This window comes from Oryctolagus cuniculus, chromosome 19, assembly GCF_051225735.1.
Source record: "Oryctolagus cuniculus isolate XC-2025 breed Fujian yellow rabbit chromosome 19, ASM5122573v1, whole genome shotgun sequence".
NCBI classification, from domain to species: Eukaryota; Metazoa; Chordata; class Mammalia; order Lagomorpha; family Leporidae; genus Oryctolagus; species Oryctolagus cuniculus.
The window spans coordinates 55,989,633-56,008,071 of record NC_142885.1 but is presented as its reverse complement, the minus strand read 5'-3'; the positions used below and the strand labels follow the sequence as shown (position 1 = coordinate 56,008,071).

The following is an 18,439-nucleotide window of genomic DNA, read 5'->3' as shown; positions in this document are numbered from 1 at the left end:
ACAGTTTAGTAGTGTCAACTACAATCATTTTGTTGTACAACTAGCACCACCATCCATCTCTGGAACTTTTTCATCCTGCAAAACTGAAATGCTGTACAGTTTAATGGGGAACCACTAACCAACTCCCTATTCACCCTCCCTGCAGCACCTGTCTATGAATCTGATCACTCTAGGTACAACATATTAACGAATTCACACGGCATGTTTTTTTGTGACTGCTTGCTTCATTTAGCCATTATGCCGTTCTAATTGTGGTTTCCCCAAGCATCTGCAATGTATAAAGTCTTACATTTTTGGGTAATTTTTTAAAAATTATAAATACAAAAATACTAAAGCATAAGACAAAGAAGCAAAGAGATATAATAACAGCTAAAATTTTCCAAAGTGTCCATCCAAAGTCTCATACCACTTAAACATTCGTGTGGGGCAGGCATTTAGCCCAGCAGTGGAGATGCCTACTTCTCACAGTAGAATGCCTGGGCTCAATACCTTGCTCTGGTTCCTGATTCCAGCTCCCTGCTAATGCAAACCACTGGTGATGGCTCAAGAAACTGGGTTCCTGCCACCTACATGGGAGGCCTGGATTCAGTTCATGGCTTCTAGTTCTGTCCTTCCCTAGTGTCAGCCATTGTGGGCATTTGGGGATGAACCAGTGGCTGGGAGTGCTCTCTCTGCCTCTCAAACAAGTAAATTTAAAAGAAATAAAAACTCACTTTTGTATATAATTTGAAACTTCAAAAGGATACCATTATTAGAGCATTTTTATGCAATCCAAAAGAGGATAGGGCTGTGGTATGGAGTTGTGAATTAAGCCTCCACCTGTGACACTGGCATCTAAAATGAGTGCCAATTTGAGTCCTGGCTGCTGCACTTTCGATCCGGCTCCCTGTTAATGATCCTGGGTAAGCAGCCATAGAGGACCCACGTACTTGGGCTCCTGCCACTCACATGGGACGCCTTGGATAGAGTTCAAGCTCTGCTTTGGCCTGGTCCAACCCCAGCCATTGTGACCATTTGGGGAGTGAACCAGCAGACAGAATATCTCGCCCTCTGTCTCTCTTTCTTTCTCTGTGTCACTCTGTCAAATGAAATGAAATAAATCTTTTTAAAAAAGATTTTATTTGAAAGGCAGAGTTACAGAGGGAGAGGGCACAAGAGACAGAGAGATCTTCATCCTATTGGTTCACTCCCCAAATGGCCACAAGGCCAGGGCTGGGCCAGGTTGAAGCTAGCAGCCAGGAGCTTCATCCAGGTCTCCCACGAGTAGCAGAGGCCCAAGTACTTAGGCCATCCTCAGTTGCATTCCCAGGTACACTAAGCAGGGAGTTGGATCTGAAGTGGTGATGCTGGGACATGAACTGGTGTACATATGGGATTCTAGTGTTGCAGGTGCACTTCACCTGCTATGCCACAATGCCAACCCCTTGAAACCAATATTAGAAGAGAGAGGGAGGCTGGCGCTGCGGCTCAATAGGCTAATCCTCCGCCTAGCGGCGCCGGCACACCGGGTTCTAGTCCCGGTCGGGGCACCGGATTCTGTCCCGGTTGCCCCTCTTCCAGGCCAGCTCTCTGCTGTGGCCCGGGAAGGCAGTGGAGGATGGCCCAAGTGCTTGGGCCCTGCACCCCATGGGAGACCAGGAGAAGCACCTGGCTCCTGCCTTCGGATCAGCGCTGTGCGCCGGCCGCAGTGCGCCAGCCGTGGCGGCCATTGGTGGGTGAACCAACGGCAAAAAGGAAGACCTTTCTCTCTCTCTCTCTCTCTCTCACTATCCACTCTGCCTGTCAAAAAAAAAAAAAAAAAAAAAAAAAAAAAGAGAGAGAGAATACTAAAATTAATTTCATTAGAATATTAAACTATATAATTAAATAAACATGCCTTAAAGGAATCTTTTAAAATATTATTTGAGAGGTAGGCACACACACACACACACACACACAGAGTAGAGCTCCCATATGCTGGTTCACTCCTCAAATGCCCAAAATGTCCTGGCTGGACAAAACCACAAGCCAGGAATCCAATCCAGGTTTCCCATGCAGGTAGCCATCTGTTACAGTGTGTATTAGCAGGAAGCCCACAATAGTCCCAAAGGGCTGAAGCCAGGAACCTGGAAGGCAATCCAGATATCTCCCAGGTCTGCATTAGATAGCAGGAAGCTGGAGGCAGGAGTGAGGCTTTTTTTTTTTTTTTTTTTTAGATTTATTTTTACTTGAAAGGCAGAGTTACAGAGATGGAGAGGTCTTCCATCTGTTAGTTCACTCCCCAAATGGCCTTGATGGCTGGAGCTGGACCAGTCTGAAGCCAGGAGCCAGCAGTTTCTTTCATATCTCTCACATGAGTGCAGGGGCTCAAACACTTGGGCCATCTTCCACTGCTTTTCCAGGCACATTAGCAAGGAGCTGTATCAGAAGTGGAAAAGCCAGGACTCGAACCGGTGCCCATATGGGATGCCAGCACTGCAGGCAGAGGCTTAACTGGCTGCACCACAGCACCAGGCCCAAAGCTGGGTATTAAACCCAGACACTTTGATTTGGCATGCAGACATCGTAACTTCTAGGCCAAGCGTCTGTCCCCCGTCTTCTGCAATTTCTGCTTCTATGGGAACTTACTTGTACAAGTTCACCCAGAGTATACGAGACATTATCTGGAATGTTGGAATGCTGGAATGCTTTCAGAAGAGAAGCCCATTTTTTTTTAAATCAACTCACTTAAAAACAAACTTAATTTAAAAATAGCACAATTTATTCTGGCATAAAACAAACTTAATTTAAAAATAGCACAATTTATTCTAGCAATAAATAACTATAATCTGAAGCTGAAAAATGTCACCCACATTGAAACAGGTATATTTGGCATAGACAGTCTAGCAAGCCTGATGGTGTAAGACAGGTCAGGACTCCAGGTGGAAGTTTCCAAAATGAGATTAAGTATTTGTGCTTCTACAAAGTTGGCAGTTAAATCTGTAGAAACATTGGTGAACTCTGGGAAAAAAAAAAAAAGACAATTTTTATTTGGAGAAATTTTTTTTAAAGATTTATTTATTTATTTGAAAGTTAGAGTTACACAGAGATAGGAGAGGCAGAGAGAAAGAGGTCTTCCATCCGATGGTTCACTCCCTAATTGGCTGCAACGGCTGGAGTGCGCCAATCCGAAGCCAGGAGCCAGGAGCTTCCTCCATGTCTCCCACAAGAGTGCAGGGGCCCAGGGACTTGGACCATCTTCTACTGCTTTCCCAGGCCATAGCAGGGAGCTGGATAGGAAGTGGAGCAGCTGGGTCTCGAATCAGCGCCCATATGGGATGCCAGTGCTTCAGGCCAGGGCGTTAACCTGCTGCGCCACAGTGCCAGCCCCTATTTGGAGAAATTAATATACATTATAATCTAGAATGGAACAAGAAAACCGAGGAGTTGCTCATTCTTATTTCCTCTCTGCCAGTCGAATATTAAATAGAGAGTAACCCACGGGTGGATCTAGAGTATTACAGCATAAATTACAATTACAGGGCCGGCACCGTGGCTCAATAAGCTAATCCTCCGCCTGTGGTGCTGGCACACCGGGTTCTAGTCCCAGTCGGGGCGCCGGATTCTGTCCCGGTTGCCCCTCTTCCAGGCCAGCTCTCTGCTGTGGCCAGGGAGTGCAGTGGAGGATGGCCCAAGTGCTTGGGTCCTGCACCCCCATGGGAGACCAGGATAAGCACCTAGCTCCTGCCTTCGGATCAGCGTGGTGCGCCGGCTGCAGCGCGCCAGCTGTGGCGGCCATTGGTGGGTGAACCAACGGCAAAGGAAGACCTTTCTCTCTGTCTCTCTCTCTCTCACTGTCCACTCTGCCTGAAAAAAAATAAATTACAATTACAACTAACAGCCTCAAGAAGAAGGCAGAGGGCTGGCAATGTGACCAAGTGGCTTAAGCCACCCCTGCAATACCGGCATCTCATATGCCCCAGCAGCTTCACTTTCAATCCAGCTCCCTGCTAATGTGTCTGGGAAAGCAGCAGAGGACATCCCAAATGCCTGGGCCCCTGTTACCCACATGGGAAACCTAGATTTTAGTTCCCAGATTCTGGCTTTGCCTGGCCCAGCCCTGGCCATTATAGACTTTTGGGGAGTGCACTAGCAGATGGAAGATCTCTGGCTCTCTCTGTACACCCCCTACCCTTACCCCCTGCAACTCTGCCTTTCAAGTAAATAAACAAATCCTAAAAACAAGAAAAGGAGGGGTTGGCACTGTGGTATTGTAGGCTAAGCCTCTGCCTATAGTGCCAGCATCCCGTATGGGTGCCTGTTCATGTCCCAGCTGCTTCTCTTCTGATCAGGCTCTCTGCTATGGCCTGGGAAAGCAGTAGAGGATGGCCAAGTGCTTGGGCCCCTGTACCCGCAAAGGAAACTGGGAAGAAGCTCCTGGCTCCCGGCTCCTGCCTTCGGATCGGCCCAGCTCCAGCCATTGCAGCCATCTGGGGAGTGAACCAGAAGATGGAAGACCTTTCTATCTGTCCCTCTCTCTGACTGTAACTCTACCTCTCAAATAAATAAGCAATATCATTAAAAAAAAAAAAAAGAAAAGAAAAGAAAAAAAACTGAAAGAAAGAAAGAGGTTACTAACAGCTTTAATTTGGGGGCTGGCATTGTGGCACAGCAGGTTAGGTAGGCAGCCACTCCTGTACCAGTATCCCATACTGGAGGTCTCATGCAAGTCTTAGCTGATCTACTTAAGATTCAGCTCCCTGTTAATGCACCTGGGAAAGTAGCAGAAAATGGCCCAAGTCCTTGGGCTGCTACCACACATGTAGGAGACCTGGATGGAATTCTGGGCTCTCTGGACTTCAGCATCTCACGTGAGTACCAATTCAAGGCCGGCTGCTCCTCTTCTGGTCCAGCTCCCTGCCAATGTGCCTGGGAAAGCAGTAGAGGATGGCCCAAGTGCTTGGGTCCTGACACCCATGTGAGAGCGCTGAAAGAAACTCCTGGCTTCATCCTGGCCCAGCCCTGGCTGTTGTGGCAATCTGGGGAGTGAATCAGCAGATCGGAGATCTCTGTCTCTCCTTCTTTCTCTGTCACTATTTCAAATAAATAAATCCCAAAAACAAACAAACAAACAAACAAACAAAAAAACAAAAAACTTTAAACTAGAAAGCAAGTTTATTACATACATTTTAGAAAACATTATATATCAATCATACTTCTATTCCAGCTCCTCCATTTGTGTGATGTTGGAAAAATTACTTAACCTCTTAATATCAAATCTACTGTCGTTGAAGTGGAGATAACAGTGTTCAACTCCGATTTGTTGTGAAGAATGCCTGTAAATCACTTAGTATCATGTGTAGTGCAGTATAAATATCCGATAAATATTAGGTACTATGAATAAATGTTCCATATGTCTGTTGATTCAAAGATAATACAAATGGGGATACAGAGATAATCATGGTCTAGTCTTCGAAAAGATATTCTTGTCAAAAGTTTCTCGTGGACTACACAGCAAATTTTTTTCTTTTTTTTTTTTTCTTTTTTGACAGGCAGAGTGGACAGTGAGAGAGAGAGACAGAGAGAAAGGTCTTCCTTTTGCCGTTGGTTCACCCCCCAGTGGCTGCTGCGGCTGGTGCACCGTGCTGAAGCCAGGACCAGGTGCTTCCTCCTGGTCTCCCATGGGGTGCAGGGCCCAAGGACTTGGGCCATCCTTCACTGCACCTCCGGGCCATAGCAGAGAGCTGGACTGGAAGGGGAGCAACCGGGACAGAATCTGGCGCCCCGACGGGGACTAGAACCCGGTGTGCCGGCGCCGCAGGCAGAGGATTAGCCTATTGAGCTACGGCAGTGCTGGCTGCAAACTTTGATTATTGTAGATCAGAGTTTCTCAACCTCACATCATTGATATGTTATATAATTCTGTGTTGGGGAGGCTATCCTGAGCCCTGTAGGATGTTTAGCAGCAACTCTGGCCTCTACTCATTAGATTCCAGTAGCAGCCTTCCTCAAGTTTTTGAATTGCAAAACTTGAGTTTGTACTATTGCTGTGGACCATAAATGTGAGCATCAAGGCCTTAGAGGGGTTATCAGTTTCCACTCCTCCTCCCCCAGCCTTTCAAGCGAATGGAAATAAATCAACAAAATTTAAAAAAAAAAATCAAAAGTTTCCTAATGCTTACAGAATTAGTGCATTCCCTAGAAAGATCCTTTACGATCCAGCCCCATTTTACTTCCCTTATGTCACGTTCAGACACTCTACATTCTTTCCTCTCTCTTCAACCTCTGAGTCTTAAGCATCCCTGACCACAGCATCAAGCTGTCCTTCCCTAACTGCGTCCCCAACAAGCCACAGGCTGGTACAGCCTTTTTGTTGATACTTTCCCTTCACATGGGATCTTCTTCCCCACTTCAACATTTTTTTTTCTTATTTATTTTCATTTTATTTGAAAGGCAGAGAGACAAACAGGCAGAGATCGTCCATCTGCTGGCTCACTTTCCAAATGTCTCAGCAGTCAGGGCTGGGCAAGACCAAAGCCAGGAGCCAGGAGCCAGAAACTCAACGCAGGTCTTCCATGTGGAGAGCAGGGACTTAACTACTTGAGCCATCACCTGGTGCTCCCAGACTGTGCACTAGGAAGCTAGAATTGTAAGCATAGACTAGATTCAAATCTAGGCACTCTGCTACGGGATGTAGGGGTGCCCCAAGTGGCATCTTAACTGCTGTGCCAAATATCTGCCTCTCCCTATCTTTTTCATCCAGTGAGTACCTATTTCAGGATCTGACTCCAGCATCCCTTACCCAGTCCACATCTGTATTCCCAAACAAAGCCTTAAAAGCATGCTGTGGTAGTTCACTCCAGTGTCTCTCTTGATAGATGGTGAGTTCCGGGAGAATAGGGATATCATATTTAGCTCTGAATCTTCAGGGCCTTAATGCAATGTCTGAATTTTGCTAGAAATTTTTTTAAAAAATGTAAGGTCCATGAATTATTTGAAGAGCATGACTCTGCCTGTCAAAAAGATCAATTTACCATTCTGGTAGGGAGTCTGCTCCTTCTCCGCTGATGCCTAAAATTCTCTCCTTTGCTTCTCCTTTGGTTTAGAGAACAAAAGACTACAAGGCAAGGTCTGAATCCTTTTATCTCTATGTCTTCCTCATTCCTAACATGTGCTAAGTGCTCAAGTCTCCAAGAGCTGCATTGAGAATTATTTCAATCATACAAATTACCTGAAACAAGAAAATTAGGGGAGAAAATAATGATCTCTTACAGAGACGCTGAGTCCTTTCCTTCCAAAATTATCATTATAATGGCCCAGCGCTGGCCATTATAGACATTTGGGGAGTGAACTAGCAGATGGAAGCCAAGTGGTTAAGGTGATGGACTGCTAATCCATTGTGCTCTGCATTCATGGGTTCAAATCCCAAAATTATCATTTATTAGTGTTTTGTTCTTTTTTATCTTTTCTTTCTGCTTTTTTTGGCTGTGGGCTGATATACTCCAAAGGCAGCCACCCATGTGTCATCTTTTCATCTAGTCTTTAAAAATAGAAATAAACAAATTACTGAATGTATTTCAAGGCCAAGTTTTCTCAAAATGCACAAAACCAAAACAGCCAAAATGCTTTCCCCTTATGGAAATCATAGAATATATATGTGTGGGGGCCGGCGCCATGGCGTGGTGGGTGGGGCCACTGCTTTCAGTGCGGGCATCCCATATGGGCGCCGGTTTGAGTCCCGGCTGCTCCACTTCTGATCCAGCTCTCTGCCATGGCCTGGGAAAGCAGTAGAAGATGGCCCAAGTCCTTGGGCCCTTGCACCCCCATGGGAAGGCACAGAGGAAGCTCCTGGCTCCTGGCTTTGGATCGGTGCAGCTCCAGCTGTTGTGGCCAATTGGAGAGTGAACCAGCAGATGGAAGACCTCTCTTTCTCTGCCTCTCCTTCTCTCTCTGTGTAACTCTGACTTTCAAATAAATAAATAAATATTTTTTTAAAAGAATATACATGTGTGTATCATTCTAGAGAAGAAAATGTAGAGACCTTCTCTTAAAGGCGAGTTGGAGAAAATTATAAGGAAATGAAATCAATTCATATGAAATACAATGAACGTGTTGTTGGCTAGTATGTTGGCACAGTTTCAACAAGGAGCATTTAACTCTGGCAACAAGACTGGAGAAAAGACCAGGATACTAACACACAGCCACACACACTATTATGGTAGCATTTAAAACAGGGAGAAGCAGAACCACCAATTGTGACCTTCACATGATCCTTCCTACTTTCTAACTGACCAAAGCTGGGAACGCAAGTGGAATTTGTCAACACAGCCTTGCCCATAAATTCATTAAAGAGGTTGGCACAAAAGGTCTTACAGTTTAGTAGAAAGCTCACATGATAGTGCACATAGCCAAATATTTTCCAAACTCCAGAATCATTCAAGTTTCATTCATATGATTAATTTTTTACCTTAAAATGGACTCACATAAAATGGTTTTTTACTTAAATGAATTTCAAAAAACAACAGTCACTGCTGTAAAGAGAAAATCAACATCACTTGTGGAACTTGTCCACTGAAGGAACTTTGTGAACCCAGATTACACTAGCTGGGTCCAGTTTTGGCCTAGAGCACCACTAGAGAGAGGTATTCAAGATCACTGACCCCAAACTAAGTCTCCCTGATAAAAGTGAAAAACATTGAAAGAGGAAATAATTTCCTCTGGGGTCCGCATGGTAGCTTGCAGGTAAAACCACCAAAATGGCTGCTCCTCTTCCTATTCAGCTCCCTGCTGAGGTTCCAGGGAAACCAAGTCTTTGGCCCCTTCACCCACATGCAAGACTGAAGAAGATCCTGTCTCCTGGCTTCGGTCTGGCTCAGCTTCGGTTGCGTGATTTAGGGAGTGAACAGTGGATGGAAGATCTCTCCCTCTCTCTCCCTCTCGCTCTCTGTAAAGTCTGCCTTTCAAATAAATAAAAATCTTAAAAAAAAAAAAAAAAAAAGAAAGGAAATATTTTCCCACCCTAGGACTCAATGTCATTTAATGTTGGGTCCCTGCACCTCACCTGAAATCATCTCGTTCCAGAAATGCTACAGAGCCCAAATCACCCATCTCCCTCCAACCTGATGACTCCCAAAAGACCTTAATTCCCACCCTGCCTCCACGAAGCCCAAATGAAAGGAGCAGAGCTCCTGATCTGGTGGAGCTGGCAAACCTTGGCATGCGCCCATTCAGAGAACTAGGTTTAGAAAACCTGCCAGCTTCCAAAATTGCTCATCTCTGAAGGAGAAGGCCACTTCGCTCCCACTCACTTTGTTTTTTCAGACAGAAGGACCCTGCAGCAGTTGAAGCCTCAGGTGGCTGATTGTCCCTCCAAAGGCACTTACTTGGCAGAGGTCAGCACAGCCATTCAGATGGCTGCTGTCTGGCCCTCGCTAGACAGAATGACTTTTCTTCTTGGGCTTTGAGGCTGGAGTGGTCTCAGTGGGGACGAATGGTTGCACCGGAGTGGCTGGAGGTGCAGCCTCAGAGGCAGGTGACGCGGTGTCGGGGCGCTGTCCTGGAGGTGGGGCGGTCTCAGAAGCCTGCGCAAGTGGCTCCGTAGGTGCCTCCAGGCCAGGTGCAGCCTGACGTAGAGAAATCTCCTGCACTGCACAGATGCTCTCAGTGGCCTGGGGAGGCGGAAGCAGGGCCCGCCCAGTCTCTGAATCCGCTGGGTCTACAGTCTGGAAAGCCTGGTCAGACAGACGCTGCAGCACAGGAACCTGGGTGCCCGCAGCCTGGGTTCCAGAAGCCTGAACAGGTGGAGGCTGAGGTCCAGAGACCAGAGGAAAATTCCAGTGCTGCCTCTGTGAGGCCACAGACACCACAGGTTGGCTCTGAGAGGACACAGGGACCCGGAGATGGCACTGAGAGGCCGCAGAAGGCAGAGGCTGGCTCTTAGAGGTCACAGGGACCTGGAGATGGCACTGAGAGGCCGCAGAAGGCAGAGGCTGGCTCTTAGAGGTCACAGGGACCTGGAGGTGGCTCCGTGAGGCTGCAGGTGACATGGTGTGGCTCTGAGAGTTCACAGGTGCCAGAGGATGGCTCTGAGAGTCCATAGGAGCCAGACAGTGGGTCTGAGAGGCCCTAGTGACATGGTGGCAGCTCCGAGAGGCTGCAAGCAACACAGGTTGACTTTCAGAGGTCACAGGGACCTGGAGGTGGCTCCGTGAGGCCACAGGTAACAAGGTGTGGCTCTGAGAGTACACAGGTGCCAGAGGATGGCTCTGAGAGTCCATAGGAGCCAGACAGTGGGTCTGAGAGGCCCTAGTGACATGGTGGCAACTCCGAGAGGCTGCCAGCAACACAGGTTGACTTTCAGAGGTCACAGGGACCTGGAGGTGGCTCCGTGAGGCCGCAGGTAACAAGGTGTGGCTCTGAGAGTACACAGGTGCCAGAGGATGGCTCTGAGAGTCCATAGGAGCCAGACGGTGGGTCTGAGAGGCCCCAGGGACGTGGAGGAAACTACGAGAGGCTGCCAGCAACACAGGTTGGCTTTCAGAGGCCACAGGGACCTGGAGGTGGCTCTGTGAGGCCATAGGGCCTAGGACGTGGCTCCGAGAGGCCTCAGAAATTACAGGGTGGCTCCTACACGTAGAGAAGGCTGGATTCTGAGTGGAAGAAACCAAGGGAACTACAGGCAGACTCTTAGGGAATGAAACAGTAGAAGGCAAAGGCTGGTCCAGAGTGGACAGAGGGAGAACGGGCGGGACCAGATGAGGCAAGGGTTGCCGATCAAACCATGGCGGACCTGAGTCAGGGCTTGGGGGTCCAAAGGACTCTGAACTTCCCTCGTCTTCAGGCGTGCTGCTCAGAGCCCCTTGGCAAAAGGCCTGGCAGTGGTCGCTGTCCCTGTCACCTTCGGCTTCTTGCTCGAGCTGGCCGGTACCGGTCATCCCCGGGGCAGCCGTCCTCTGCAGGGTCCTCCAGGAGCGCCGCCGCTGCCGCTGTCGCCGGATCCGCAGAAAGCTGTTGGAGAGGGTCCCCATGGACCAAGAGAAGCGGTGGCTGACGCTCTGCTGCAGGGCGCTCACCATGTTTCTGGAGGCCAGCTGGGAGGTCAGCCCGAGGGTCTCTTCGGGAAGCAGTTCGATGTTGCCGGTGTACCAGGAGACCCACCAGAGCAGGCTGAGGAAGATGATGATGGCGCCCATGTAGAGCAGCATGTCGTAGAAGATCAGCTCGGCGAAGATGCCGACGAACAGCATCACCGCCCCCACCATGTCGAAGACGACGCCCAGCCAAAAGAAATGCCTGCAACGGCCCAGACCCGACCGCTTCCTGCTCATGACGGTGGACTTTCTGTAACCTCCGTGGTCTTCCAGATCCGCGAGCGGCAACCGGCCGGGCGGCGCCGCGGTGGGCCGGCTCGGGCCGTTGGGTCCCCATGGCAACGCAGAAGGCGGGGCGAGAGGGAGGAGCAATTGGGCTGCGCTCCACCTCCCGGAGGAGAGAAGGGCCTCGGCCCGGAGCGGCGCGCGTGCGCAGTGCGGCCCGTCGCCCACGCGGCCGCCTTTTGCGCCTGCGCGGCATTTCCTCTCTGGGCGTCCGACGGGTTTGCCTCCAGTCAGCGGCCTGGCATCCTTCAGGCGCTTCGTGTCGTGACGTTAACGTCTGCGATGGCGCGCCCGGCTTCGGGCCGCGGTCCCTTCCCCGCCGTGTTCGCATCCCCTCTGCGCGTCCCTCACCGGTCTGAGCGAGGGCGAGACCCTCCAGGAAGGAGCCGAGGACGCGGACCTTCCCGGAGTTCCCCTCACGGCCCAGCGGCACGTCGGGCCCGGGCGCGCCCCTGGCTTCAGCGCTCCTGTTTTCCCTTTGTTGTTTGCCCGCGGGGACCGCAGGAACAGACTCGTGCTCGGTTATTGCAGACCCGGAGGTAAATTCTCTGAGGGGTTTCCACCGCTCCGATGTCTGCTGTTGCGAAGTCTGTGGACCTGTTTGCCCAGATGCTTAGTCCTTGAAAAAGCGGGACTGCTTTCCCCTTACTCCCCCCGGAATAGGAAAATAGAAAACTGTCAGAAACGGAAAAGGGGCCAGCGCTGTGGCCTTGTGGGCTAAGCCTCTGCCTGCGGCGCCGGCTTCCCATGTGGCGACGGTGGGAGTCCTGGCTGCTCCTCTTCCGGTCCAGCTGTCTGCTGTGCCCTGGGCGAGCAGTGGGAGATGCCCACGTGCTGGGGCCCCTGCAGCCGCGTGGGAGACCTGGCTCGAGTTCTTGGCTCCTGGCTTCAGTCTGGCCCCACCTTTGCTGCTGTAGCCTTTTGGGGGAGTGAACCAGTCGGTGGGAGATTCTCTCTCTCATGCTCTGCATTATAACAGGTCAATAATTTTATTAAAGATTTACTTAGTTATTTGAAAGGCAGAGTTACAAAGAGAAACAGGGGGAGACAGAAAAAAATCTTTTAAAAACACAATGTTAAGTTTAAATAAAATATTTAGAGGCAGGCATTTGGCAGCGCAATTACGATGTCCCTGGGGACACCACATTCCCTATCAGAGGGCCTGGGTTCAAGTCTGACTGCTTCCAATTCCAGCTTCCTGCTAACGTGCGCCCGGGAGAGGCAGCGGTGACTGTTGGAAGAGTTGGATCCCTGCCATGCATATGGTAGCTCTGGGCTGAAGTCCTGGCCTCAGTCTGACCCAGCTTTGGCTGTTGCAGGCATTTGACGAGGTGGCGGGGTCGGGGTCAATCCGTGGATGGAAGACCTGCAGCTCTAAGTCTCTGCCAAAGCTAGGATCCTGGAACTCAACCTCGGTCTCCCACGTGGGGTGCAGGGTCCCAGCCACCTGACCCAGTGCCTGTTGCCTCCCAGAACGCACATTTGTGGGAAACTGGATCAGAAGTGGAGCAGCTGCTACAGCCCAGAGTCTCGGATATGGGACACCTGTGTCCCAAGTGACAACTTACTCACTGAGCCAAATGCCTGCCCTTAATCCAGTGATTTATACATTTCCAGTTTCCTCATTTTCAAACTCAGAGAGTAGATTCATGTGCATTGCTGGAGTTTTACATGCCTGAGGCATACTTTCAAAGTTGCATTCTCCCATTGTAACCAAGGAATAACCCTTCAAATAAGTACGTGGCCTATAGTCATATTGTCAGGTATTTTCACTGGAGAGCTTTATGATTTTTTTCTATTAATAATGTTCCGTAATGATAAACTGCCTAATATTCCACACCAATAAACTTACATAAAAATGTGTAAGGAATTGATTCCCTATTAGTACTGCAGATTCCTTTTTTTTTTTTTTTAAAGATTTATTTACTTATTTGGAAGTCAGAGCTACACAGGGAGAGGAGAGGCAGAGAGAGAGAGAGAGAGAGAGAGAGAGAGAGGGCTTCCATCCACTGGTTCACTCCCCAATTGGCCGCAACGGCCAGAGCTGCACTGATCCGAAGCCAGGAGCCAAGAGCCTTTTCCGGGTCTTCCACGCGGGTGCAGGGGCCTAAGTCCTTGGGCCATCTTCTACTGCTTTCCCAGGCCATAGCAGAGAGCTGGATTGGAAGTGGAGCAGCCGGGACTCGAACCGGCTCCCAGATGGGATGCCGGCGCTTCAGGCCAGGGTGTTAATCTGCTGCACTACAGCACCAGCCCCTCCTTTTTTTTTTTTTTTTTTTTTTTTTTTTTTTTTTTTAAGATTTTATTTATTTTATTTGAGAGGTAGAGTTACAGACAGTGAGAGTGAGAGACAGAGAGAGGCCTTCCTTCCGTTGTTTCACTCCCCAATTGGCCGCAATGGTCGGAGCTCAGCTGATCTGAAGCCAGGAGCCTGAAGTTTCTTCTGGGTCTCCCACATGAGTGCAGGGGCCCAAGTACTTGGGCCATCTTCTACTGCTTTCCCAGGCCACAGGAGAGAGCTGAATTGGAAGTGGAGCAGCTGGGACTCAAACTGGCACCCATATGAGATGCCAGCACCACAGGCGGAGGATTTACCTACTGCACCATGGCACCGGCCCCACAAATTCCTTTTGAATTCTACTACACAAATAAGGCACAGATTCCTTTCTATCATTAGCTCCATGACTAGCTACATAGACATTATCATAAACTCTGAAATCCTCTAAATCTGGAAAAAGTTCACAGTTTAGACTTCCAGTGCATTCTCTTGATCCTCTTAGATCCTTTAATAAGAGATAGATTATTTTTTGTGTGAAACATAACATCTAAAATCACAGCATATTGTTGTACAGTAATACAGGCCTCTGAAGGCTTCCCTGGGGCCTTGGTGGCTTTCATATTTGAGGACTCTCCTGAACCCATCCTACCAAACACTCAATATTACAGCTAGTACCAGTGACCGGAAAGATTTCCATTAGGATTGGGTGATAGACTTTGAGATAAAGTATTGAGTCATCAGGAAACTTTTACATTATACATACAAAGAAACTTTGAGAAAAAATAAAATCTCAAAGCCCGTGCCAATGGTTGGTAGAGGTATCTACCATGAGATAGTGAGGACTCTAAGCTTTTACTATTTGTTTGCTCTCCAAGGAGTCCTGCTTGCTTTTTTTTTTTTTTTTTTTTTTTGACAGGCAGAGTGGACAGTGAGAGAGAGAGACAGACAGAGAGAAAGGTCTTCCTTTGCCGTTGGTTCACCCTCCAATGGCCGCCGCGGCCGGCGCGCTGCGGCCGGCGCACCGCGCTGATCCGATGGCAGGAGCCAGGAGCCAGGTGCTTTTCCTGGTCTCCCATGGGGTGCAGGGCCCAAGCACCTGGGCCATCCTCCACTGTACTCCCTGGCCACAGCAGAGAGCTGGCCTGGAAGAGGGGCAACCGGGACAGAATCCGGCGCCCCGACCGGGACTAGAACCCGGTGTGCCGGTGCCGCTAGGCGGAGGATTAGCCTAGTGAGCCGCGGCACCGGCCCCCTGCTTGCTTTTAATAAGAGATAATGCAGAACCAAACTTTGGGTGCTTTTTTGTGAGATATACCTTATATTTTGTCATTATTAAGCTTACCTATGAGTTTAACTTGCAATACTCTCCATACATTTAACCATAGCCTGCGTATACTATAAAGTGATGTTAACAGCATATCTTCCCATTGTCCTATGTTGTGATCCTGTGACAACCAATGTGATTCATGGTTTATAACAAGAACAAATATATAAAGTGTATACCAGAACAGCAGTCACCTTGTGGTGTTTCTTTTCTTTTTATTCCTTCTAACATATTTTTGGTAAGGAAGTGTTTATTCGGTCATTTAAACATAACAATTTAAAGCTGGTCTGAATAGTTCCTAGCATTTCCATTTCTTTGGGTTTTCAGTAAGCTACAGTTAGGTTAGGAGGCACGTCTTTTCTTTCCTCCTGCTTGGCACAGCCCCAAACCGAGGACTGAGTCTGCCTCAGGGCCTGCACTGTGGTGCGAGGCGTGAAGCTGCCACTTGGGAGGACGGCACCTGCATTAGAGCACCGGTTCCTGACTGCTCCACTGCCCACCAGCTCCCTGCTAATGTGGCTGAGAAGACACAGAAGATGGCCCGAGTGCTTGCTTGACTCTGCCACCCATGAAGGAGACCGGGATGCAGCTTCAGCCGGGCCAAGCCCTGACGGTTGCTGCTACTCGAGGAGTGAGCCAGTAGGTGGATGATCTCTTTCTCTCTCTCTCAAATAAATAAATCTTTTTTAAAAACTACCATTTTGATAATTTTTAAGTATGTAGTTCACTGACAGTGTGTTTATATTGCTATGTAACTATATATCTATTAATCTCCAGAATGTAAATTTTTTTTTCATTTAAGTTTTAGTGGAGAGGCAGAGAAAGAGAAACAAGAAGACAGTAGGAGACCTGAAATGCATTCCTGGCTCCTGGCTCCAGCCCTGGCCCAGCCCCACCCCAGTGTTTGGGAAGTGAAGCAGCACATGGGAGATCTCTCTTGTCAGTCTGTCTGTCTCTCTCTCTGTCTCTCTCTCTCTTTCTCTCTCTCTCTCTCAGTTTCTTTGCCTCTTAGATATGCTTTAAAACATTTTCAGGCTGGCACTCTGGCATAACAGGTAAAGCTGCCGCCTGTGGTGCCAACATCCCATACGGGCACTAGTTCAAGTCCTGGCTGCTCCACTTCCAATCCAGCTCTCTGCTATGGCCTGGGAAAGCAGTGGAAGATGGTCCAAGCACCATGTGGGAGACCCGGAAGAAGCTCCTGGCTCTTAGCTTCAGATCAGCACAGCTCTGGCTGTGGCAGCCATCTGGGGAGTGAGCCAGCGAATGGAAGCCCTCTCTCTCTCTCTCTCTCTCTCTCTCTCTCTCTGCCTCTGTCTCTCTGTAACTCTGCTTTTGAAATAAATAAATAAATAAATCTTTAGCAAAAAAAAAAAAGCTCTTTAATAGACTTTAATAACCACCAAGCTATTGCAATACGTTAAATCTAGAACAGTCAGATTAAATACAGAATATCTAATTAAATTTGAATTTCAGAAAACTGCATAATTTTTAGTTTAAATGGATCACAAATATTGCATGAGACATACTTATGCTAAAAAAATTCAGTGTCTGAAATTAAACTTTAAGTAAATACACTACATTTTTGTTTGCTAAATATAACAACCCTATTTAAATGACCTCCATGTAACTTTAAATTTTAAGCAATAAGAATAAATGTGTTCTTTTAAGAACAATAACTTTTTTCTTCATAAAAGTAATTTCATGGGGCTAGTGCAGTGGCACAGCAGGTTAATGCCCTGGCCTGAAGTGCCGGCATCCCATATGGGTACCGGTTCTAGTCCCTGCTGCTCCTCTTCCAATCCAGCTGTCTGCTATGGCCTGGGGTAGCAGTGGAAGATGGCCCAAGGACTTGGGCCCCTGTACCCCTGTGGGAGACATGGAAGAAGCTCCTGGCTCCTGGCTTCAGATTGGCACAGCTCCGGCCGTTGCGGCCAATTGGGGAGTGAACCAGTGGATGGAAGACCTCTCTGTCTCTACCTCTCTCTAACTCTGCCTTTCAAATAAATAAAACAAGTCTTTAAAAAAAAAAAAAAAGTAATATCATGGGGCCAGCAGGGTAGCACAACATGTTTAGCCACTGCCTGTGACATAATATCCCATTGAATCTGGCTTCTCCACTTCTAATCCAGCTCCCCGCTAATGTGCCTGGGAAAGCGGGAGAGGATGGCCCAAGTACTTGGATCCCTGCACCTACGTGGGAGACCCAGATGGAAAACCAGGCTTCTGGCTTCCACCTGGCCCAGCCTAGCTCTGGCCATCACAGGCATTTGGGGAGTGAGCAGCAGATCCAAGAGTGCTCTCTTTCTCTCTCTCTCTCTCACTCCGTCTCTTCCTCTCCCTCTAATACTGCTATCCACATAAATAAAATAAATCTTTAAAAGATCATTTCATAAAGAAAATTTGAGAAATACAACTAAGTTGAAAGAAATGAAAAAGGAACCCTCCATTCACTAAAAAAGCAGGGTGATAAAATGTACCGAAACGTTTCCAATATTCATGTTTAGTGGAATGGTATCATGAGCAGCATTATTGTCTTACATACTTGAATTGTGAATAATTCAGAACAGTTTGAGTTATTTGGAGGAATTATTCCTATTTTAGTGATGGCAAACCAAACACAAAAAGAACTTTGGATGATTTTAAAAATAAAACCAGAAAAGAAAGACAATCAAGATATTGTCCACGGGGCTGGAGCTGTGGCGCAGACCTGGCCTGGCGTGCCAGCATCCCATATGGGCACCAGTTCAAGTCCCAGCTGCTCCACTTCCAACCCGGCTCTCTGCTATGGCCTAGGAAAGCAGTGGAAGATGGCCCAAGTCCTTGGGCTCTTGCAATCGGAGGAAGCTCCTGGCTCCTGGCTTCGATCGGCGCAGCCCCAGCCATTATGGCCATCTGGAGAGTGAACCAGTGGATGAAGACCTCTCTGTCTCTCTGGCTCTGGCTCTACCTTTCTCTGTAACTCTTTCAAATAAATAAAAATAAACCTATTTTTTTAAAAAAAGATATTGTCCATAGGGGCAGACATTGAGGTGCCCTTTGGTCCCAGCTGCTCCACTCCAGTCCAGCTTCCTCTCAATGCATTCTGGGAGGCAGCACATCATGGCCCAAGTGCTCGGGTCCCTGCCACCCAGGTGGGAGACTTGGATGGAGCTCCTGACTCCTGGCTTCAGCCTGGCCCATCAGGCATTTGGAGAGCAAACCAGTGGATGGAAATCTCTGTCTCTCTACTTTGCAGTAGGTGAAAAATAAGTAAGTAAACATTAGAAAAAAAGATACTAGGGAAATTTACAGGAAAATAGGGGATGGCACACTCTGAGGCCTGTGGCTGTTTTGATTAGTCTTCACTCTGTCACTGGAGGACTTCCATGGGGAAGTGTTGGAGGCAGGTGGGACAAGTTAATTGTGATTAGGAGGTGAAAGGGATGGTACCTGTCTCTTGGCATTCCAAAAACATGTTAAACATTCTCTGTAATTTGTGCTTTAATAAACACCAAAGGCCGG

At 48.3% G+C, this 18,439-nt stretch overlaps 2 protein-coding genes across 2 annotated transcripts in view; one reads left to right on the top strand and one right to left on the bottom strand.

Moving 5' to 3' along the window:
* Positions 1-18,439, top strand: part of LOC138847046 (uncharacterized) — a 58,045-nt gene that overhangs the window by 14,353 nt on the left and 25,253 nt on the right. The gene's annotated exons all lie outside the window — the stretch shown is intronic.
* On the bottom strand, positions 1,345-14,255 carry LOC103348576 (uncharacterized). Its single transcript, XM_089321924.1, has 4 exons — positions 14,192-14,255; positions 11,685-11,930; positions 9,342-11,605; positions 1,345-3,348 (listed from the first exon to the last, which is right to left on the bottom strand). The coding sequence occupies exons 1-3, from the start codon at positions 14,253-14,255 to the stop codon at positions 9,390-9,392; spliced, it is 2,526 nt and encodes an 841-aa protein (XP_089178050.1). The 3' UTR covers positions 1,345-3,348; positions 9,342-9,389.